General features: G+C 54.2%; 9 protein-coding genes across 9 annotated transcripts; 5 read left to right on the plus strand and 4 right to left on the minus strand.

Moving 5' to 3' along the window:
* Positions 1–203: 203 nt before the first annotated feature.
* On the plus strand, positions 204–2,112 carry A1O7_08971 (uncharacterized protein; the record flags this gene model as incomplete). Its single annotated transcript, XM_007762960.1, has 7 exons — positions 204–273; positions 339–684; positions 758–796; positions 862–1,197; positions 1,263–1,431; positions 1,509–1,676; positions 1,741–2,112. 7 exons carry the CDS (start codon positions 204–206, stop codon positions 2,110–2,112), a joined length of 1,500 nt encoding a protein of 499 aa, XP_007761150.1.
* A 527-nt stretch (positions 2,113–2,639) lies between these two features.
* Positions 2,640–3,904, plus strand: A1O7_08972 (uncharacterized protein; the record flags this gene model as incomplete). Its single annotated transcript, XM_007762961.1, has 4 exons — positions 2,640–2,777; positions 2,862–3,533; positions 3,597–3,702; positions 3,759–3,904. The coding sequence occupies 4 exons, from the start codon at positions 2,640–2,642 to the stop codon at positions 3,902–3,904; spliced, it is 1,062 nt and encodes a 353-aa protein (XP_007761151.1).
* Positions 3,905–5,924: 2,020 nt separating this feature from the next.
* On the plus strand, positions 5,925–6,516 carry A1O7_08973 (uncharacterized protein; the record flags this gene model as incomplete). Its single annotated transcript, XM_007762962.1, has 2 exons — positions 5,925–6,148; positions 6,234–6,516. The coding sequence occupies 2 exons, from the start codon at positions 5,925–5,927 to the stop codon at positions 6,514–6,516; spliced, it is 507 nt and encodes a 168-aa protein (XP_007761152.1).
* Positions 6,517–8,085: 1,569 nt separating this feature from the next.
* On the minus strand, positions 8,086–10,435 carry A1O7_08974 (uncharacterized protein; the record flags this gene model as incomplete). Its single annotated transcript, XM_007762963.1, has 3 exons — positions 8,086–10,100; positions 10,156–10,277; positions 10,338–10,435. The coding sequence occupies 3 exons, from the start codon at positions 10,433–10,435 to the stop codon at positions 8,086–8,088; spliced, it is 2,235 nt and encodes a 744-aa protein (XP_007761153.1).
* Positions 10,436–11,327: 892 nt separating this feature from the next.
* Positions 11,328–11,827, minus strand: A1O7_08975 (uncharacterized protein; the record flags this gene model as incomplete). The annotated part of the gene is made up of 3 exons (XM_007762964.1): positions 11,328–11,375; positions 11,447–11,472; positions 11,533–11,827. The coding sequence occupies 3 exons, from the start codon at positions 11,825–11,827 to the stop codon at positions 11,328–11,330; spliced, it is 369 nt and encodes a 122-aa protein (XP_007761154.1).
* Positions 11,828–13,199: 1,372 nt separating this feature from the next.
* A1O7_08976 (uncharacterized protein) lies at positions 13,200–13,827 on the plus strand (the record flags this gene model as incomplete). The annotated part of the gene is made up of 3 exons (XM_007762965.1): positions 13,200–13,387; positions 13,445–13,545; positions 13,607–13,827. Coding segments are annotated over 3 exons (510 nt in total), but the record flags the coding sequence as incomplete, so codon positions are not given.
* A 658-nt stretch (positions 13,828–14,485) lies between these two features.
* Positions 14,486–15,382, minus strand: A1O7_08977 (uncharacterized protein; the record flags this gene model as incomplete). The annotated part of the gene is made up of 1 exon (XM_007762966.1): positions 14,486–15,382. The coding sequence occupies one exon, from the start codon at positions 15,380–15,382 to the stop codon at positions 14,486–14,488; it is 897 nt and encodes a 298-aa protein (XP_007761156.1).
* Positions 15,383–16,712: 1,330 nt separating this feature from the next.
* On the minus strand, positions 16,713–19,230 carry A1O7_08978 (uncharacterized protein; the record flags this gene model as incomplete). Its single annotated transcript, XM_007762967.1, has 2 exons — positions 16,713–19,029; positions 19,088–19,230. 2 exons carry the CDS (start codon positions 19,228–19,230, stop codon positions 16,713–16,715), a joined length of 2,460 nt encoding a protein of 819 aa, XP_007761157.1.
* Positions 19,231–20,156: 926 nt separating this feature from the next.
* On the plus strand, positions 20,157–21,548 carry A1O7_08979 (alpha 1,2-mannosyltransferase; the record flags this gene model as incomplete). Its single annotated transcript, XM_007762968.1, has 3 exons — positions 20,157–20,207; positions 20,272–21,141; positions 21,195–21,548. 3 exons carry the CDS (start codon positions 20,157–20,159, stop codon positions 21,546–21,548), a joined length of 1,275 nt encoding a protein of 424 aa, XP_007761158.1.
* Between the last annotated feature and the right edge of the window lie 1,374 nt (positions 21,549–22,922).

The following is a 22,922-nucleotide window of genomic DNA, read 5'->3' on the forward strand; positions in this document are numbered from 1 at the left end:
ATCGCGTCAATCAGGGAACCGAATTGATACAGGCAAGCCTGAGCACCAGTCCACATGTGTATATAATCTGGGTTCCCGCAGCCGTGGACGACGAAAATCTGGGGTTTCGCACTTTGACATCTCCTGTACCGAGTTTTTTTACTCATCAGATCCATCACCAATACTAGAAGCAAAGTGCGCGGCCGGCCGGGCATTCCTGCATCATGAACAGGTATCAGTTCCTCTGCCTTGCATATGTAACGTTTGGATCGATCTTCTACGGCTACGACTCGGGTATGTATTTCCAAACCCTGCTCCGGTGCGGTCTGAGCCCATGCATTGACCGCTCCTCTTACTAGGCATCACCACGTCGATCCTTGCCTATGAACGATTTTTGATCTATTTCGACTTGAACGCCACAAAGATTGGAGCCTTCAACTCGGCTTATTATGGCGGATCCTTCATTGGCTGCATGCTGAACTGGTACCTGCCCAACAAGATCGGCCGGCTGCGAACAATCCAACTGTCATGTGCAGTGGCCTTTGTGGGCATCTCCATGCAGACGGCAGCAAAGAGCTTTGGTGTATTTTGTGCCGGCCGCGTTGTTGGCGGCATCGCCTGCGGTCTGGTCTTCAGTGTCTGCCCCACCTATGCCAGTGAAATCAGTCCTCCCGAGATTCGAGGATTCGTCGGTGGAGTGTATGCGTAAGTATGACCTGTGCGCAGTCCGGATTCCGTTCGGTGTTGGACATGACTGACGCCGTACGCCCCGATCCAGCGTGAATATCAATTTTGCCTACATGTTTACAGAATGGATGTAAGTTGACACGGAACCGGGCACGTCGACGCAGTTGCCTATGCTGACGACCTCCCCACATACAGCGGTCTGGGCCTTTATTTCATCGACTCGGATGTCTCCTGGAGATTGCTTCTTGGACTGCAGCTGGTCCCCGCTGTCGCTATGTTTGCTGGGTCATTTTGGATGCCGTTTTCGCCACGTTGGCTTATTCTCAAAGACCGTAACGAAGAGGCCCTGGTGGTACTCAAGAAGATGCACAGTGCGCCGGGTCACGAAGATTTTCCCCTACGGGAATACCACCAGATCAGAGCCCAGATCGAGCTGGATCGAAGCGAGCGCCTCGGAGTCAGCTCGATCCTCTCGAAAAAGTCATATCGCAAACGACTGATGATCGTGGTTGGTGCCGCGCTCTTTCAACAGTGAGATCTCCGCTCCTATGAGCTTGTGGCTCCGTGGACATATACGCTGACGCAACCATCTAAAGGCTGACGGGCGTTATCCCCATCCAGAATTACCAGGTGCAGGTGTATCAGAGCCTGGGGTTCTCCAACATTCTCTCCTTGGTTCTGACTGGCATTTATGGCACGGTAGCCACCGCTTCCGCGGTTTTGGCCATGTTGCTCTGCGACCGAATCGGACGTCGAAAGCTCGTGGTACGTCACGAGCCACCTGAGGCCAACGTCACGGCATATAGCCCTAATCATGCTCTCCTGTCGCTAACGCTGCACAGTTTGTCGCCTACGGTCTCATGATCCCAGCCTCCCTTGTGCTGGTGATCCTTTGGTCGCGTTTCGAGGCCTCAGGGAACACCAACCGCGGCCTCGGAATCGGCGTCGTCTTTGCCATCTACCTCTTCTCATGTGGTTACTCGGGCCCCATGAACACCTTCTGGCCGACGGTATGTTCCGGCGATCGGCGGCACGGCAATTCTCTGATGGAATGGCTACTGACGCGTCATACAGTACTCTGCCGAAATCCTACCAACCTCGATTCGGTCGTTTGGGGTCGCCAACAGCTACCTCACGTTCAACGGCATAGTCATTCTACTGGTCCAATGCACCCCTCTTGCGCTGGAGGCGATATCCTGGAGATACTTTATCGTTTTCCTCGTGATGGACTTCATCTTCGTGGTGGCGTTCTCCATCTACTGTCCCGAGACGAGGATGAAGACGCTGGAAGAGATTGAGGCCCTGTTCGGAGATCATGTTGCAGAGACGCCCGACGGGACCGGGAAGCATCTGACCGACGAAGAACTGAAAGAACCGGATGTCGTGGTGACGGAAAACACCAACGCCACGGAACAGTCCGCGGAGAAAAATGCCACTTCTGCCTAAGCTGCGGCACGGCTTGAGGAACGTGGGAGCCTAGATCTGGCGGCTCAGACGGTGCTGTTGTTGGTCCGTCGCGCACGCTTGAGAGAGCCGACCGCACATCGTACATAGAATACAAAATCTCGGGTCGCACGAAGGAACATGGAATCCCCGGCGATCAACAGCTAGGAGCAGCGTTTGGTTCATGCTGGACTTTCATCGTATTCCTTCCCCTCACGAGTCTCTTTTGCCTACCTGGCCAGTGTAATGTGCGGGTCGATTCGAGTCAGATTCAAGTGACACACGCAGCCGGTGCCGCTTAGCTGTTAATTGTAGCTGGCCTGCCGGACCGTGTCGGACTCGCTCTTGGTTTTGTCTTTGGCCTCTTTGCCAACTTACTCTACGCCCGGGTCATGTCTGAGACCTGAGATCTTACGCATTCTACAAAAAGCAATCTGGGACTGCCTGGGTTGGAGCCGTCGAGGCACACACTCACACACGTGCACGGCATCGCAAGCAAGCAAAGCCAAAAGACCTGCCAGTTTCACAAGATGAAAGCTGCAAGGTTTTACGGCCCGCGTGACATTCGCATCGTCGACGATGTCCCTGTCCCAGAGCTATCGCCAGGCCAAGTCCTCGTTGACGTCGAATGGTGCGGAATCTGTGGTTCCGACCTTCACGAATACCTTGTTGGCATGTTTCACTATCCAAGGAAGGAACTGAGAAAACAAAGGGGCTGACGGGAAGCAGGGCCACGAGTGATCCCGACCAAGGAGACACCTCATCCACTGACGGGAGAATCTCTGCCCGTCACGATGGGTCACGAATTCTGTGGACGTGTCAGCAAAACCAGTGCCGGCTGTACCTTGCGCCCCGGCCAGGCGGTCATGGTAGACCCACGGATGTATTGCAAGTCGTGCGACCGGTGCGGGGCGTCCCAGACCAATATCTGCAGACAGTGGGCGTTCAAAGGCCTGCACGGCCACGGCGGCGGCTTCTCAGAGGCCGTGGCCGTTGACGAGAACATGTGCCATGCTCTCCCCGGCTCCGTGCCTCTGTCCGACGCCGCGCTCATCGAACCCTTGGTCGTCGGAAGACATGCATTGAAATCGTCAGGCATGGCACGCTTCGACGACCTTAGTGTTCTGGTCATCGGCGGGGGCCCCGTCGGCCTGGCAGTCATCTTCAATCTCCGGGCACAAGGTGCAGAACGGATATACGTCTCCGAGCCAACACTACAGCGACAGAAACAAACCGCCGATTTTGCCGCCGAGGTCTTCAATCCTTTGCACGACAAGGTCGGGAACAAGTGTCGCCAGCTGACCGACGGCAAGGGAGTCGACCTTGTTTTCGACTGTGCCGGAATCGGCCCCGGCTTGAAGGACGGAATGGATGCCTTGGGGAGCGGAGGCACCTACGTGAATGTGGCTGGTTGGGAGACGCCGGTAAGACGTCGAATCAAATCTCTTCGTCGAGAAGAGGCGGGTCATGCTGACGCTTGTTCGAAGTTTGTCGTGCCAATGGAGCACTTTATGCCCAAAGAGCTCATCTTGAGAGTGGCCATGTCCTATACAGATGCGGATTTCCGCGAAGTGGTTCAGGACTATGTGAATGGTGAGTGCCACTTGTCCGACCCGTCCTGACACGCGAGCCCAGCTAAGTACCAGCAGGCAAGTTCGAGGGGGTGGAAAGAATGATCACCAGTCGCATCGTCCTGGATGACGTTGTCCAGAAGGGCTTCGAGGAGCTGGTGACGAACAAAGATGATCATGTGAAAATCATGGTGACTCCAAAGAGACAGAATATCCATGGCTAGATTAGACACCGTTGTGACGAGGCTCTGAACGCTTCAGTTAAATATATTATAGTTAGGCTGCAATGGTGATGATCTACCAAGCCACCCGCTGTCAGCAACATGAGTCCACTACTCTAACCTAGATGTGCCGAGTCTTCGCTCTCTCCTGGCGACCTCGATTTGTGCTGAGCGTTCTCAGAAAGCACTTCACCCTTTTGCTGTCAACTCTGGGGCTCAGGTAAGCAACGGAGTCGAGGAAGCACAGCGCAACACCGCAGAGCCGGTCCAGACCGCACGCACCGCCTACTAGGTAAGTAGTATGGCTGGGATCGTGCGTTATGTCGCAACTTCCTTGGGTATGAGCAGGGGCAGCTTCGGCATTAAGGAGGTACACCATATTCCGGAGTACGGAGTATGTGGTTCGATTATAGAGATGTCAGCCGGACGAATAGCATGGGGCCATTGCAGGTATTCAGCTATGTAGGAGTCGTTGAATCGGCCCACGCCCTGCAGTGACAGGGTAAGTCTTGACTGGCTCGTACACCAGCACGAGTCGTGTCCTCACGAGCAGTACCACTCCTGACACCCAAATCGCCGCGAGTACACCAACCCTTGGGCTTGTGGCCAGTCGGTCCGGCCATCTAACATTCGAATCGAATGCCTGGGTAAGCGACCCCAAGAGTCTGGAGATTGGTGACAGGCCCAAGAACCAGAGGGTTCGGACGCCGTTATCTCTGCTGGCTAGAGACCATGATGGCAATTCAAAAGCCCTCGCGAGCAGAGCGGTGGTGCAGAGAGATAATATGCCCTCCAGTAGTCTTAGGATAGTCAGAGTATCTGAGATATTGACATGCAGTAGGTTTCTCAGGCCAGAGCTGACGTTCTATAGGTCCCGTCAGCTTCCCGGGCGATGCCATGTAGGTACTAGAAGCACGCAGACCCTCACCTCAGGTTGGCCATGGACGAGACAGAGATGGTCGTCCGCGCAAACCATGCCGTGACGACGAAGAGGGCTGTGGCGAATACAGCCACCGTGAAGTCCCACTTGGTTTGGTATAGCACATGGTGGCGTCGCTCTAGACCAGGAGTCTGGACGTTCGGGGGACGGCGGCATATGGATGAACTCCTTCGATACGTGTCTCCCAGGCTGGGACATAGGAGAGGTCTGGCGACGTGCGATGGCTCCAGGTTTGCTGTGGTGGTCCCGTCCATCCGCTCATCCTGTTGATCAAGGTCTTCGCCGGGACGGCCATCTGCAATCAAGTCGAGTTATCCGATCGTAGTCGCTCGAAAGGCTTCAGGAAGGCTGTCAGGCTGTCGGGTGGCGCCGCGCCAGACAGTCCCAAGCGGCCACGGCGGAGATGAAGCCGGAGGTCGGGAAATGGTGTTTCGCAGCTAAGAGATGAAGAGGGCTTACGCTGTTCGGAGCAGCCACGCCGTATTCATATTGAGACGCATATGGCCTCCCTCTGGCTGGCAAGGAGCTCTCGAAGCGGCATACACCAAGTACCTGCCCGCAGCATAGGGGAAATGGCGTCAAGGACGGACGTCGTGCCAATTCTTTGCGCCTTTAGCCATAATTAAAGAGCTAGGAGGAAACTGCCCTTCCGCTGCCCCCGGGGGGTTTGTGCCTCGAACACCTCGACCGCCACCGGCGCATTTGGACATTTGCATTCCTTGATTGGCATTCAGCTCGTGGCTTGCCAAGGGTTTCTGATGGCGTCCAACACCAACATGAGTCCACCACTGGAACATACATATGGCGAGTCTTCTCTCTGTCCTGGAGGACTTGACGGAAATGAGTACTATCCAAGAGAAGTCGGCCTTGAGGTGTCACGTCTATCGCTGGGGTCACCCTCTTGACCCAGACAGTCCAAGATGCGCTCAACAGGCAATCTGGATGCATATGCAGCAGCAGCCCTGATATTTTCGGTCCTGCCCACACAAGGCAAGACACATCTCTACCAGGAAGTTACGGCGTTTGGCTGACCACGCCGCAGTAGCCAGCCAGTCATGCAAGACGACCTGCACCGCTCTTGTCATGAACGGCTATCGAGTCGAATGGATGCCCAAGAGTTTCAGCTCGACCATCGTGGCGGCCACGGTCGTCAAGATTGTCAACACCGACCAGGACACGACGAGACTGTCGAACATCTACAATGAGATCCCAGCGGGGTATACTGTGTCCACGAACACGAATACCCAGGGAATGCAGACCCTCCTGCTAACATACTACCGCACGGGCAAGACACTGACCAGTACCATGTGATGTACCTAACGATGACCCCCAGGCCAAAATATACCAATCTGCCGTCTGCTGACTAGGATGGTGTCGCTTTCCGCGCGCCAGTGCCTTCCCTACCCAGTTCAACGCCAACCCCGACGAGTACTTCTGGACGGGCGTGTTGCCGACGGTGGACGCAGCGGGCGTGTCTGTCTGCTCGACCGCTCCCACGTCCGGCCTCGGCACGACGGTGAGCGTGGATTACTGGTCCCAGGATTCGATGTTCACGACGCCCACGTACACGTGCGGCCCTGATCCCGGGGGACTTCTGTTCACGACGTCCCACGTGGAGCTGGAATCGCGATTCACGACGTACAAGACGGCGTTTCTGGACGAGGCTGCCTTATAGACCTGTGCGACGGGCCACCCTCCGTCACCGGCCAACGTGGAACTCACCGTCAGGTTCCTCACCGAAACGTCAGTCTGTTACGAAAGCGGCTCTTCTCCTAGCGCAGGACAGCAGACCAGGGCATCGCCAACACCGTCTGCAGGATCAAATTCGAGTGCCCAGGTGTTATCAGAAGATTTGGTTCGTCCTCCTCTTCTCCAACTGCCAAAGCAATACCCGATTCTCAGTCACCCACCTCGACCTCGCGCAGTCCGACCTCGACTCCTTCAGGCCCAACCACAATGACTCCAGCCAACGCTAGCGAGACAACTCTAGTCGACACACCGTCCGCACCTGTGCAAGCGAATAATTCGACGACTGCAAGACCGATATCCACGTTCTGGCCATGGTCGGTCTCTTTGTTGGCACCTCTCCTTGGCCTCCTTATCAACGGAGTCACGTCGACGAATGAGCAAGCAAGCGAGTAAGTCTGAAAAGCACCAGCGCGACACCACGGAGCGGATCCAGACCGCACGCATCGCCATCTGTGTAATGTGGACGTTGGGAACCATGCCTTATGTCGCACCTCTCCTTGGCATTGTCAAGACACACCATAGTCCGGAGTACGGAGTACGTATGTGGTTTGGTTGTAAACAATCAGTCGGACAAATACTGTATAAAAGGACCATAAACCTGTACGGGTTCGTTGAGGCAGCGTTGTACAGCTCTCTTAAGGATAGGCAAGGGCAGCTTCGGTATTGGACAGGCACACCTTAGTCCTGAGTACGGAGGACGGAGTACGGAGTATGTGCTTCGCTCATGGGGAATCAGCCAGCCAGACGGATACTGTAATAAAGGAACCATTACCTTACACGGATGCTTTGAGACAGCGTCGTACACTATGAGAACAGGGAACAGGCGGTTCCAGTTACTCGAGGCTGGGCTTATGTTGATTGACTGAGTGCCCGGTTGGAAGTAGATGGGGAGGAAGTTGTCTGTACACATGAGGTCCCTGACTAGGAGCAGAAGCCGTCTGTCCAACGGAACGCACAGTGAGCATAGTGGGCAGAGTCAGATACCAAAGCGAGCATTTCAAGTGGCAGTTGCGTGGCGTGTCGCAAGGTGTTTATTCCATTTGATTTGCACTTGTCGTCTGTATCCCACGGTGTTGACGCACTCTACCGATCGCTTTTCGTTCACTTATTCTCTCCCATTTCTCACTCTTCATCCACCAGAGGCCCACAACCCCCGGACTGCATTGCCCTGCCCTGTGTGTTCCGTTGTCCGGAAGCCGTGAGTGGTATTGTGCGCGATGTTACCCGCCAGTCTTTTCATTTTTTTTCTCTTGATCTTGGCTCCTTTCCTTTGTCCTCCCGGAGCTGTTCGGCGAACAACAAGCGTGCCTATACTGTGCCGTCTGTACAGTCAGTGAAGATTTATCGTCCAGTCCACCTTTTCTGTTGGACTCCATCGGGCTGAGGTCCTGTCCGTTGCAGCCTGCCTCCAACAATTCTTTGTCGATCTTAGGGTTATCCTTCGCCATTGCTCCCACGAGTGAGTCGCACGTATGAGATCTGCCTAAGTCTTCTCTTATCGATAGGGTGGCATGCCACCGTTGCCCGCGCCACCTCTCAGTCCCAATCCACGACCTCCTACTTCACCATACATTTCCATAAAAGCGCGTTGTTGCGGTCCCGGGTCACCCCCAAACCTGGCGGCCGGATGGTTTGCCATTCCACCAGGAAAGCCGAGCGGTGGACCGGCGTTCATGAACCCGGGAGGCGGATACATCCCTGGGGGCAGGTTTGGAGGAGGCATGGCTGACTCTGAGGTATATTTGCGTTGGGGTTGTTGTGGCCGCTGTTGTTGGACTTGTTGTATAGGGATCTGCTGCGGTTGTCCATAAGGCGCACCTGACATGCTACGGGGAATGTTAGCCAGGCCTGGAGGGAGCGATGGCTGGCGAGGTGGTTGCTGTTGGGCTTGCGCCTGCTGAGCAACCCAGTTCGGGTTCTGCCGTGGTACCTGGTCCAACCCAGGAGGTCGGTGGAGACCAGGTGGATAACCCTGCGCAGTTTGTTGTGGGGTTTGCGCCGGTCTCTGCTGGGATTGCTGGCCTCGAAGGAATGAAATCAGAAGATCTTCCTGCGAAGGTTGACCACCGTTGGTAGGCCGTCTTGTGCCCGGCTCTCTTGTAGCCTGGTCGCTCGAGTACATGGACACGGGCGATTCATCAAACATCGACGCTCGAGTGGCTGCTCTGAAGGCATTTTGTTCCGCTTGAATGGGAGAAATGGCAGCTCCACGGGAAGCGATAGGTCGATTGCCTGCATCATTCGCTGATGCAAACATATGGCCACTTCCCGCAGGAGGTGGTGGTTGCGGTTTTGGTGCCAAACTCGCTTGGCGGAGCAGGCTCAAGAGAACTTCATCCTTGTTGATGCTCGATTGTTGCCGTGTGTGGATGGGTTGTGAGACAGGTGGTTTGGTATCAATCGATCGATGTTGCGGTGCAGAGGGTTGGTCCTGATCTAGCCGCTTTTGTTGTGCCGCTTCGTTCTCACCAGCCAGAAGCGCGATCAGATCGAGCTGAGGAGGCCCCGATTCGGGTTCGGCTTTCTGTTCAGGAGCTCTAGCATAGAGTGACGTTCTCGGTTTCGGTGCCTCTTGGCTCTGGGGGGTGGGATTGTTGCTACGAGTCTGTAGCATTTCCAGAATGCGCGCAAATCCGGCCTGGTCAGCATCAGTGGCAGGACCAGCTGCTTCAGCAGACGAAGGTCTTTCTGTAAATGGGAGCTGTGGCTGCGAAGGAAATTCGACCTGCTTGTTTTGCTCGGCTGCAGGACTGAACAGCGAGGCGAATTTGCTCTTGCCATGCGGCTTAACGGTCGCGGCCTTCTGCTCAGTAGCTTTGGACTCGAACCTAGCTAAGAACTTGTCCATCGAGTCGTCTGGTTCGGCCGAGACAACTCGTCTGGCTAAAGGTTTCTCCTCGGGTGGCGGACTGGCGACAGCGGTCTCGAGCGGTGCTGCTCCCCCAGCTTTCATGCGCTCTTTCCACCGTTGGAAGTCTTCTTGGGTACGGGCTTGGAACGGTTCCTCGGGTTCGGCCGAGTCCATCCATTCAGGCTCCGCCTCGGCTTTGGCATTGCGGTCCCGATCCCAATCACGGTCTCTGCCTCGATCCCGACGCCAGTCTGGGGCCTTGTCCTCCTCAGCGTCACCAGTGTCCTTTCTGAACCACGACTGCGACAGCTTAGCCCTCGATAGTGTATCTCGTCTTGGGCCACGCGATGGTTCTTCCAGAGCTTGATCGTTGTCTGGGTCAGGATCACCCCGATCTCTTCCTGCCCACTTTGGCCTACGGTCGTAGTCACGACGGCCTTCAGGCTCCGGATCTTCACTCTGTTGGCGATTGGTGTAGCGCCCATTTGTCTGAGTATGTCTTCGCTCGTGATGTCGCTCTAGCTCTTCGCCAGTCTTCGTCCTGTCCCCCAAAGTAGTGCGATCTTTCTCGTCTGGCGCATCCTGTGCTCTGCCGAGGGCGCGCGCATTGGAAGAAGCGAAGGAGCGGCGAGGTGGGCCAAGTACGATGCGATCGGGGTCTGCAAGTGTTTCTGTTAGCAGTTATAGCGATGGCCATGTATCTGGTTGATGTACCGGTAGTTGTTCGTCGTTGGGAGTCGAGGAGTGTGGGCCTCTTTTGGAAGGTTTCAGTCTGTATAAGCGGTTCATCTTTGCTCGTGCGTGGAGCAGGTCTCCTGCCGCTCGGTTCTGGCGGTCTGGCCGAGTGTCAGTTATCATACTCTTGCTTGGTCCATGGCTGGTCTGGTGCTTCATACCCCATCCATTCTTCGATCGCTGGCAGATTTGGGGGTTTACATATTAGTGGCGACGCTCGTAGCTTCAACAGGTCTTCGACCGAATATATTCCAGACATGTTTTCGTGGGTGCTGTACAGGGCGTTTCGTGCATCGGTTAGTGAGGGGTGGCGGGTACCCGTATGGTCAACGGTTATTGCTGAAGGCAAATGATGTGCCTCGAATGCGTGCCTCAAACGGGCAGACTGAGTAGAGATTCGCAACTATAGCGGCTGGTGGTGCTCCAAGGGAATCGGAAACGGAGCTGAGAATCGGCGTAGCCCGTCGCTTGGGGATGTGGTCTCATGCGAGGGAAATCAGCAGTGGGAAGTGGTGAGGAGGTCGAGTCGAGGATGTTAGTGCGCAAGCGGTGACAAAGAGATCGGAGGCCGGTTGATTGAGAGTGTTCTGTTCCACAATAGCTTTGTTCGTGTCCAGGCCAAAGAGTTTCTTCCAGCTTGAGTCCTGTTATGTGACGTCGAAATCGTGTTTGGTCACTGGCCGAAAATGTAAATCGGCGGGAGGCATCGAAGGAGGAGTAGCTACGGTGGATCGCGGGTCCACCAAAGGCACCTGTTCGGCTAAGCGCAGGCACGATACAACGTAGTTGCCTGGCGAGCTGGACCTCCAACTTGGCGTAAGCATGAGGGAACAGCAGCATCTCCCTTCATTACATTAGAACTCGTGACGACCCTGACAATGAACTGGGGTACAACTAGTTGGGTGGTGAATACTTTGGATCATGAGTTCCATCCGAATGCGGGAATCATCACTTCGTATATGAGCCTATCAACGCCTTTGCCAGTTTGATACCTCATATCGACTTTCCACTTCTCCGTCTGTGCTATTCCCTTGCAGATTATGACCATAACACCACCGTGCACTGCACTGAGTCGCACGCTCGGGGCCCTGCCCACACCGTCGAGGTATTTCCCAAGATGCCAGTCGCATGGCAACGCATGGCAGCGCATCTCAGCATCGGCCGCCTATGAGCTTGTCGAAGACGAATATGGTGCTGTTCTAAAGCGCCAAAGTGAGTAGGTAGGTCAGCAGCGGTTCCTGATTGAACATGAGAGAAGATAAGTACTCACGTTGTCAATCGCAACATCCCTCAAAGCTGCAATGGCGGTCAAGTCAGCCTTTTGGTTGGACCAACAATACCACGACCAGCACTCACTCAGATTGGGTTTCAACTCCTTACTCCCAAAGATCAGCCCGGTGTTAGCCTGACTGACCTTGGCTTCTTTTTTCAGCTTGTCATACAGCTCTTGAACGGTGCTGGTGGTGGTAAGGCCGTGGAGATTGATCGTTCGGTGGTCGAGTTTGACGAAGACATTATCCAGTGCTTTACCGGTGGGAGGGCCGGGGTATGGTGGGAGGTCGGCCTGACCAGGTTTGGGAGTAGAATTGGTCTGAGCCCGACGACTGGTGCCGTGGAAGTGGTCGATTCGGGTTACGATTGCGCCCTGCATTAATGCACCATATGTCAGTCTAGTGTCATGGGCGTGGGATCGGAGCCCGCCAAGATGGAGGTTTTTTGCCTTGTCGAGGGGTCCTGGAGGCACGTACCTCTTTGATGCCGTAATCGGCGAGAGTACGTTCTGTCTCTGGGTCAAATACAGGATCTGAGCGGACTATCACAGCAACACACCCTTGTCCTCCATCTTCTCGCTGAAAACGAACAGGTCAAGGTCTTCAGGATTGACGTATCTCTTCTCAGCCCGGCCAAGCTCAACTGCCACTCGACTCTTGAAATTCTCGAACCTTTGCGCACGAGGAACATCTTTGATTTCGAGCTCTTGGGACTGATCTTGCGTAACGATCCTGATTGAATCGAATGTGGCCGCCATCTTGTTCTTCCTGAGGAGTTATTGTACTCGGGCGTTTGAACGGTCTCTGCCAATGTCAAATACACTGGGTGAATAACAGCAGACCGGCACCAACGGCAGAGCCTGGTTAGGATCTGGACAGGATGGGTGCGGCGGCTCAGAGGGTAAGGCAGGCCCTTATGTGACTCGAGGTATTCATGTAAGACACTTCGCAAACACCAAACCAATGAATGTCAGCCTCATGCCCGAAGGCGTCACATTTTAGAGCTTGCCTTAGCTTTCGGCGAGGCAGTGAAAAGCGTCGGACTTTGGTTGAGTATCGTCCTTTTGTAAGGCTGCCACTATTTTTTCGGGCAACGGAGCCAAGACTGGGTATTGCATTTGAGGCTGTGAGGCGCACTGCCGGACAGGGTGTCAGGCGCTTCTTGAACACCTTGGAACCTCGATCAGGCTGAAGGCGTTGATCTTTCCTGTCGAAGTACACCTCGCCGAAAGCGATTACTGACTCTCAACAGCCTCGTTGTTGCTATGGCGGACAGCGACGATGCCGATGACTGGAAGGTCTACTGGAAGATCAATCTGCTTTTCCATACTTCATTTCTTGCCAAGGGGAAATTCAAATGCATGTGGTGCGACAAGGAAGAGGTCTCGACTTCATTAATGCGCTCAGATTTTGCATTGTCAGCTGTGACATGCTCTGCAGGACATGTTGCAAACTTCGATCCGGACAACATGCTTGGCGTTTGCTACCATTGCGATGCGGAATTGGTACAGACGATAACAGAACGGAGACAACAATGCTTCGAGAAGGGCTGCCAACGGTCCGCATTGGTTCAGAAGGACAGGGTGATCCGGAGGTTGGGAAAGACGGCTATCGTTGAGAGGTGAGGGCCGCCCTAAAGGTCGAGAAGGCGAAAGCACTGAGTGGCTTGGAAGATACCTCGCCTTGGTCGATAAGCATCGCGTCCTTGAATGCAAGGTGTGTTATTGCGAGCAGATCACGCCAGAGCAGTATTCGGAGCTCCAAACAACGGACAAATGTCAGCATGATCCAGTCCAGTGTCGCGACTGCCTCAGGAGAGATCTCGAGGGACGCATCAACGCAGGGGACTGGCGGTCGATCAAATGTCCGCATCAGGGTTGCAACGAAGTGCTGACCCCTAGGGATGTCGACAAGTTTGTCTCTCCAGAGATCTTCAGGGCGTAAGTGTCTCACTCCTCCAGCAACGTCCGCGACAGATTTTCATCAAGGCGGTATAGGTACATCAAAGAGAAGACGTTCGAAGCTCTATCCCATAACCCAAAGTATCGGGTCTGCCATGATAGTTCGTGCGGCAACGGGCAGATAGTCGACGTCCGAGGTGAGTATCGCCTACTTGAGCCAGTGGCTGTGGAGGACACGGTTGCTAATGTGGTAGGTAGACTCTGATCCTTTCTGGGCGTGCTCTCGCTGTAGGAAATTGAGCTGCTTTCTGTGTAAGGAGATTGGTCACCGTGGAGAGACCTGCGAACAGAGTCGCAAGCTCAATCCTCAACGCGACCAAGTGGAAGCTGCGAGACGGAAGAAGTGTAAGCGATGTCCAAAGAAGGACTGTCGCCGGTTCATCCACAAGATCAAAGGCTGCGCGCATATGACGTGTGTTAAGTGTCTGTCCAAGCTATTCTCCAAGCCCTTTCGCATGCTGGATCACTGTTTGCTGACTTCTGTACCAAGCTGGAACGATCGGGTGTGGAACCAAGTTTTGCTGGAAGTGCAAGGTGATTTTTCCGCTCAAGAACGGGAGGTACGAGTACAGGCACATACCCGGCTGTCAGATGGTGGGTAAAAGGTTTGAGGCGAAAGGAGCCATTGCGACGGCGCCACGTCCTCAGAAGGGAGATCCATTGTATGAAGAAGGATGGAACGAGGATCCTGGTTATGAATCAGGTGATTCTGGCACCGAGTCTTGGATATGAGGAAGAATCACACTGCGCTGGGAGTGTAAGGAAAGAAATACATATGGCCTGCTTATGTTGCACTTTCAGCGAAGTCTTCGAAAGCAAGGCGCGAATGTTGTGTATTTAACCAGGAGGCCGCCACAGAACGCTTTAAGTGCACTAAGCCAGGTTTCAACAGCGTTTTGCATGAAGGTTGAACCACTTCAGCGCCAGGATGGACCCTGGGTCCTTGTACTCGATGTGGCCTCATTGCCACTTGTCTCTTCGTCTCTGGGTCCCTTCTGATAAGAAGGTAGCAGCAAGTCTCTGGCGGTGGAAGTTAATAAGGTGCGAGTCGATCTCGTAATGTAACGGAAGCGGCACTCACCGAAAAACTGAGCTGAGCGGGCCCATTGTCGTACCTTCCAGCACACAGAAATAAGCCCTCCAGCCATGATCGACCAGGGCGCTCGCAAAGGCGATCGCGGCAATGCCGCCTGTTGCGGCGAGGCTGAGGCAGAAAACCTGTTGGTCCACCTGAGCAATACCAGCCCATATCAGAAAGCCGGCTATCATCCGCATCATGTTGAAAATGATGCTCCAACCTGTCCATAGGCGGAGTGGTGTGCCGCCGATTGGAGTGTTGTCAGGAGGTCTATGGCGCAGCATCCCAATCTTGAGGAGTGCGACGACCGCAAGAGCGACGAAGAAGGACAGAATCCAGAAGGCGAAGCCCAGGTTGGCTCCATCGCGGATATGCTTCACCCCGGGCTGAAGGATATCAGCTCCTCTGACGCCTTTACGAATATCGTCGTAGATGCCAATCGTAAACATGCCGAACACTCCTTCCACACATTGCATCTCCAAAGCGCTCTCGAGGTAGAGCGTAGGACACATGTACGCCATGAACAGCACAAATGTTGCCGGCAGAGGTCTGATCAACCATACCCAATAAAGATCCGAGAACGAGTTATCTGGATTACTGTCGGCCAGAAGTTGGGCCTGCGCGATAGCGAAGACAACGGCCTGGAAGAAAAAGCTGCCAAATAAGGACACAAAGAGGTAGAATCTGTTGACATATCCAGCGTGCTCTTCCGGCTGGTTCTTGATGCGAGATAATCTCCGTCGGAAGATGCTTGAGCCGCAGATGAGGCTGCATACCGCTGGCGGTACCCAAAGCGAAAGCAGCAGGAGTGAAACGGTCGTCGATGTCTTGCACACCCCTGATGCTTGATGCACCTGAAATCGCGATGTGATTCCACGCACTTCGTTCGAAGCCATGGTGTGTGAAATAGTACGTCGACAGGCTCTCAGGTCTGTCCGGAGTGATGGCTAGAAGACATTCGAGGTTCGCAAAGGGTGTCATGAGGCTGGAAGCGCCCACCCAGTCTGCCTTGCAGCCTTTCACGGTTCATGATCGGGCAAAGCCTCCTCCACCAAAAGCCATGCCTTGGCAAGGTTTCCGGTTCTGGACGCCGTCGACGCCCGGTCTGCGAGCAAGTCGAAGGAAGTCCGTAACCGCGTGTAACGGACTTGTGAACTGGGCTGAAATCTAAATATACCCAAGAACCTTGCATGTGGCTTACTGGAGCCGCCTTTCTCGACAGGTTCTTGCCTGACCGAGTCTTCGAGTGTCTTGGAAGCTGCTCAGCCTGATGTGTTGTCGTTCTCAACTTCTTCACCCAAAGAATTGAAGGGTGCTTGACTTTGCTAATTGGCATCGCTACCGGCCGCGAGAATGGCTCTAGCACACCAACCTACGCACGAGTTCCAACGGAGGTGGTCGAACGCAGATGGGGAAAAGGTCGGGCTGTGGATATCTCTTGGAATCATCATCACCATCATCATCTTTACAGTCCTCCTAGGATCCCTGAACATTTACCTGGGTAGACCGATCTCCAAGCTTCGTGAACTCGAAGATGAGCAAGCCACACGAGACAACAGAGCGGAAATGCAGGCGCGCGAGCTCGAGGATGTGCGCAGCCAGCTTGCGCGAAAGTTCGAAGAGTGCGAAGCAGCTCTCCGAAACAAAGAGGGTGCCGATCGGAATTTTGACACACAGCGACAACTTGTTCTCCAGCAAAACAACAGAATAGCAAACTTAATCCGCGAAAGAGACGAAAAAGCTGACGAACTCCGTCGGCGAACGACCGAGCTTGATGAGTGTCGCCTGTTTGGCACGGAAAGGGCAACGGAAACCACCAACCTCAGAAACACTTTGCGCGACGTAGAGGCCGACAGGACCCGGCTGGACAGGGATTGTGACAGGCTTAAAATGCAGCTAAGTTTTGCGACCGAACAGCTTGCAAGACATCGCCGCCGTTGCAATCTGGATGAGGAGTGAGGCAGAAAGACTCAAGGCATTGAGCTGTTGTCGACGGACGCTAGGATGCCAGCCAGAACGTATTCTCGTCATATCAGTCATTTGGTGTCATGGAAAACCATGGAAGCATATGCACATAGATCCGCGGTGATGAAAAGCTCAGATCACGGTCCTGCGTCCTTATCGTACAAGCTGTTCACTTTCTTCGGTGTATTTTGGTCGTACCTGCCGGGCGACCGACTTCTGTAACCGCATTTCTCGTCAGAAGGTCATGAGTTGACGTGATCATCAACCCAACATCTCCACATCAAGACCGATAGCCCTCATAAACAAGTTGACGTTACCGAGCCGGGCACCCGCCATCTCCGGAGGTAATGCCTTGCTCTGAAGGACTGTTTCCATGACTCTGTCCTTCACCCCAATGACCAGCCTCTGTTGTTGCTCAGGGCTAGCACATATGCCAATGGCTGCCAAGAATTGCCACACATACATGTCGTCTCCAGAATTGACTGGCCCGGGGAACAGCGTAGCAAGAAGAGGCTCCAAAATATCGAAGAGCCGACTGTATAACATGGTCCACTGTTGCCAGTCCTCGTCAGTCACTGACCCAGCCTCTTTCACCAGCTCAGCGCGTGTCAACAACATCGTCATCATGCCGAGACCGATCTTGGTATGCGCAACAACCGAAATGTTTGTGCGATCGATGAGAAGTCCAAGCAGCCCAGTGATAATGTTAATTGGTGCTTCTGTGACGCAAGACAACAAGCACGGCATTACGGTTTGAGAGAAGAGCTCGATTTCCTCTCGGACCATCGGAGGAGGCTGTGATGCCCCAGGCGCCAAAATAGCGTCTTTCACAACGTCCAGCTGATCAAGATGGACCACAACCATTGTCAAAATGATAATTGGTTTGTCCTGGTCAATTTGATGGAACACACGAGGAATGGCCTTCTTCCCTTTAGCGAATGACAAGAACGCGATAAACGGGTGAGCAACAAGTGAGCCTGGGACGATAGGATCGAGCACCTTAAGACCTTGCCAAAGACTGTCAAGGAGTTCGCGCTGCTTCTGACGCCATTCAAGATGCGCTTGAATGGAATCACCATCGCCCTCGGTCGCTGGTGGTGGCGCCTGGCGTTCATGATCCTCAAGGCGCATAAGAGTCGTATAGACAGCTTCAATGTTTCTCAGGACGGTTTTGCGGTCGCTTGTGCTGACGCCTTCGCCTTTCTTTGCGCTGCCAGGGCGGTTATCGAAGCTTTCTGTTCTTTTGATATTGAGCAGAGGTTTGGGAGTCTTGGCATTGCTGAAGGAGATTTTCCCCAGACTGCCCTCGATAATCAGCTGCTTGTTCTTCGGCTTGAGCTTGGCCGCCTCTACGGCTCGTTGGACTTGCTGTTGCATCCTTTGCATGTGGTTGTCCCCATTGATCTGCTGTCTCCTGTTACCCATGCGAGTCCCAGTTTGAAACAGGTACGTCTGAGCAAAATGGCCGAGGGGTTGCGTCGGATGCTGTCGTGGAGCACCCCGGATTTGGCTATAGACCTGGTAATAGAAGTCCTCGTTAAGGGCAGCCTCAGGATTTGCATCGGTTGAGCTTCCAGTTGCTGCAACTAATTGCTGAAGTTGAATCCGAGTGATAAAGTTCTTGTCTTGCGGTGTCATCAAACCGTTGCCTCGGGACAGCAGGAAGATCTTGTGGTTTCTCTTAGCTCGTCTAGCATCTTCTTCGAGATAGGCACGACGCTGCTCTTCGGATAATTCCATAAGCTGCTGAGGGTGCGTGATGACAGGTAATGCTCCAGGTCCTTGGGTTACGGGTGGTTGCACTGGTTGCGCTCGTTCGAGACTTGGCTGCGGAGAATGCCGAGCTCTATTTGGATTCTGGAGAATCTGCAGAGGTTGGTGAGGGCCACGGGGAGCTGAAGGCATGCGATTGTGAGCTCCAGCTGCAGGCCCGGGTGGCTGTGGTTGCTGATGGGCTGTCATACTAAGGGGTGGGCCCGTCTGCTGGAATTGCTGAGGGGGTTGCTGCTGGAAATGTTGGGCTGGGAACGGAGATGACTGCGCCTGAGGAAACGGCGCTGGTGGCTGTTGTGCCTGAGATTGAGCAAGCATAAGAGCTTCGACTTCTTCCAATGTCATCATGGCCGGAGCCTGGGACACTGGAGCCGGCACGGCGGTGGAAGCGGGCACAGGAGCAGGGACCGAAGCCGGCACGGCAGGTCGACCCGTGCTGATGCGGTTGTCGGACCTTGGAGCAGCAGCAGGGGGAGCTCGTGAACCCCATGCGCTGGACTTTGCCTGAATGTCTGGAATGTAGCCCGGATCCTGATACTTCTCGTAGCCGGTCTTTTTGGGCCTCGACGGCTGGGGCTGGGCGGGACCAGCATGCTGGGACGGGTGTTGCAAGTTGTAGCGCATGTGCTCTTCGTTGATGGCATTTGAGACTTGGGCGGTATTTCCAAAAAAGTCAAAGTCTTTGCCCACATTGCCCTCAGCGACACCGCCCTCGGCACCACCACCGAAAGTGTCGTCGTTCAAGTCGTCGCCTGCTTCCTCAAGTTTGTCACCCAGGCCATCGTAGGTATCTTCAAAGTCGAGGCTAGCGAAGGAAGTCAGAAAGCGCATAAGCATGTGGACGCAGTAAAAGAATCACATACACATCTTCGTCATTATCTCGGAAGGCTTGTAGCTTCCGGGCCTTTGCGACTTCGTTAAAGGGGTTTGTGTGCTCGAAAATGCCCCGACCTGACGACCCAGGCTTGTCCCTGGGAAGAGCTGTATCGAAGCCGAAGAAAGACATCGTGAAAGATGGGTATGTGGCAATATCTGATCTGTTCGAAATGAACTCGACTTCACCGCGGTTTCACCCCGCTACTGACCACCTCTTTGGTCGACCGGCAGGAGCTGCTTTGCATGATCCAACGAAAGACCAACCAGCGTAGATGCTATGAGATGCCAGATAAAACGCGTTGCTCAGCTGAAGCAGACCAGCAAATGCGGGTTGTTCAAGTGAGCCGCAGGTGAATTGCGGGTAAAGTCGAAGATGCTCATTACTGAATCAGTGACGCAGGAATGTTTCGATGTGCGCGAGGTGCGCCCAGCTGCGATTGGTCAGGTGTCCCTCGTGCAGAAGAGGCCCGCCCAACCTGCCCTTTGCGTGCTCTCTGCGTGCCCGTGGTGCCCCCGGAGCCGAGCTCGCAAGCCACCCTTGCGAGATCCAGGGGCCTGAGGGGCCGTACGGAGGACTGTGCGCCTCTTTTAGAAAACACGTAGCACGCCTCAGCTGCGCCGCCTCCCGCACTCCGCGTCATGCTAGCTGAAAATGAAGTCCCTATTTCGTCCAGGTAGAAAAGTTTGGGCGACACAGATCGATTCAGCTTGCGCGTCGCCGTGTATCTCCCTCGTCACTCTTTTCCCACCACCCGATCCCAATGTTTTCTTAAGGGGTTCTGCATTCGACACCTTTGTCTGCAAGAAGGATTTCTTTGTTTCCACGCCTATTGTCTACTTGTCATTTGCCGTCAGCCTCGCACGAGCTGATTCCACAACCGACTTCTGGCCGCATGTGTTGATCGCACGGCCTCCGGACAGGCGCACCTGCTACCAATTGTTATCGATTGTCCTTGACTTCAGTCTCTCATCCTCCGAGAATCGCGATATTGTTCTCTCCGCATCCCGCGTTCCCAAACATTTCCTCCCTAATATCGATATCCCCCACCCAACAAGATGGCGACCGGCTCCGGGAGATATCTGCGTTATATACTGTTTGCGGTGTTTGTGAGTTACACAACAACGGCCGAGTCCAGGTCTGAGACGTCGCATACTGATCTGACATGAACAGGGGATTGCAATTCTATACTTTATTTCCACCTCGTCACTCCCCGAATCAGCCGGCTCCCTGACCCAGGGCACGACTTTTGGCTGGGACCGGCCCGCGGAGTCAAAATCGAGTCCTGAAGTGAAAGACTCAACCGAGCTCGTTCATCTTCCTCAGACATCGTCCGCTACCGAGGCGCAGCCGACCTCCGGAGCAACGACCCCGAACATCGTCCCTACCATCCCCTCGGAACTCTCCCCTCCCGCGCCTGGCGAACGCGTCAATGCGACTTTCATCACTTTGGCAAGGAACACCGATATCTGGGAAATAGCGCGCTCGATTAGACAAGTCGAAGATCGGTTCAACCGAAACTACAACTACGACTGGGTGTTCCTGAACGACAAGCCCTTTGACGAGACGTTCAAAAAGGTCACTTCGTCCCTCGTGTCTGGGAAGACGCATTATGGAGAAATCCCCGTTGAACACTGGTCCTTCCCGCCATGGATTGACCAGAAGAAAGCCGAGGCGGTGCGCGAGGACATGCGCCGAAGGAAGATCATCTATGGCGACTCGATCAGTTACCGACACATGTGCCGTTTCGAATCTGGGTTCTTCTTCCGGCATCCGCTGCTCCAACAATTCGAGTACTACTGGCGAGTTGAGCCCAGCGTCGAGTTGTTCTGCGACATCCACTACGACCCGTTCCGGTATATGAAGGAGAACAAGAAGAAGTACAGCTTCGTCCTCAGCTTGTACGAATACGTCGAGACTATCCCGACGCTGTGGGACAGCGCAAAGAAGTTTATTAAGGATCATCCTGAACACATCTCCCCTGACAATTCCATGGCATTCTTGAGCGACGACGGCGGTGACACGTACAACAAGTGCCATTTTGTAAGTGCCACACCGAATAAACACGGGCTGCAAAGTGCTAACACCGGCTGTAGTGGTCAAACTTTGAGATCGGCAACCTAGACTGGCTGCGCTCACAGGCCTACCTAGACTTCTTCGAGAGCCTCGACAAGGACGGCGGTTTCTTCTATGAACGCTGGGGCGACGCGCCTGTCCACTCAATTGCCGCTGGTCTCCTGCTCCGGAAAGACGAAATTCACTTCTTCAATGACATCGCATACTACCACGTCCCCTTCACGCACTGTCCAACGGGCGACGACGTCCGCCTCAAGCTCCGCTGCCACTGCAACCCCGCCGACAATTTTGATTGGAAAGGCTACAGCTGTACATCTCGCTTCTTCGACCTCAACAAGCTTAAGAAGCCTGCCGGGTGGGAAGCTCAAGTATAGCAATCAACCGCCCGCAAGGGCGGAAGTCAAGAAACAACCACAAACAACCAAAATGGCAAAAGCCAAGCCGGTGCGGGTGTTTCTCTGATGTGGGAGATGTTCAAATATGCGTGCATCACATTTAGCATTGGACTGGTCCTGACGATTATTCTGATGAGGATTCCGAGGACGCGGCGGAAGCTGCTTTCTTGGGCGGAGCGGATGGCAGAGTGGCATGAGAGCGGTACTCACGAACCTGAGGACGACCAGTGGTACAAGAAGACCGAGATTGCGCAGAACCGAGGATGATGAACATGCCACCTGATTCAAGATCAACAAGACGACGCCAGCTTGTATTAGCATCGCAGGGACGGCTTGAGTATCAACGAACAGCAACACCAGGAGAATCAAATTCCTGCGAATCTGTCTCTATCAGATGCTTGACGTCCCACAAAAAGACGCAAATCCTCTGCAACTGTACAAAACAACCGAGATCCATTCGAACGTCACGCTTCATGCCACAGGATACAGGGACATGATGTGATGCTTAGGACGCAAGGGGTGGGATATTCCTATTCAAAGACACTTCAAAGACACAATCTTTGCATGGCCGGCGTTGGGAGACCCCCTTGGGAACTGGAAAATGCCACTGGCCATTGAGCGATTGGCACACATCGAGCTGCTATGCTCCTGTAGGACTGGATGCTGCAATTGGCTCAATAGTGCAAGCGCCATCGAGCGCGATTAAGTACACAATCAGTGCCTAGGAATTACTGTAGCCTCCACCATGGAGCAACGAACACGTTGAACAGGAAATAAACTTGAGTGGGTTCCCGGAGCACGTGACATTTTGGTAGTTTTTGGTACTAGCATGCCCTATGCAGTACAAAATGTATGACATACGATAGTACAGTTCGTCCACAGGTATAAGAACGTGTCCGTGTTTTGAGTGGGCCACATTCGCATTGTGTCTCCCGCTAATCCTCTCTCGAGTCCTCTCAGCTTGATCCCTCGATTTGCAGGGGAAACCAGCACGGTACTCTTCTGTCAGGATGTTTGTGCCCCTGTTGCGAGTCGTGCCGTTGGGCCCCGCCGAGCTGAGCTTCACCGCCTGACTGTCACATGAGGGCGTTTGATGGCCGTGGCGACGCAACAACGGCATACCGCGTAGCTGTAGTCGTTGAGAACATCGCCGGAGCAGCAGCGTCGGCCGGTCTGGTTCCTCTTGACCTAAGCACAACTCAGGGCACGAACTCGCTCTCTCGCAACAACACCGCCGAACCGTTGTGGTTCCCCGTTTGCCTTTGCCCTTCTCAGTCGTGGCTTGCTTAGATCGCTATGCCAGGCGTCCACATCAACCGACTCGTGCTGTGGATATCCGCTGTGCGTGATCCC

Source organism: Cladophialophora yegresii (genome assembly GCF_000585515.1).
Source record: "Cladophialophora yegresii CBS 114405 chromosome Unknown aczIN-supercont1.6, whole genome shotgun sequence".
Classification (NCBI taxonomy): Eukaryota; Fungi; Ascomycota; class Eurotiomycetes; order Chaetothyriales; family Herpotrichiellaceae; genus Cladophialophora; species Cladophialophora yegresii.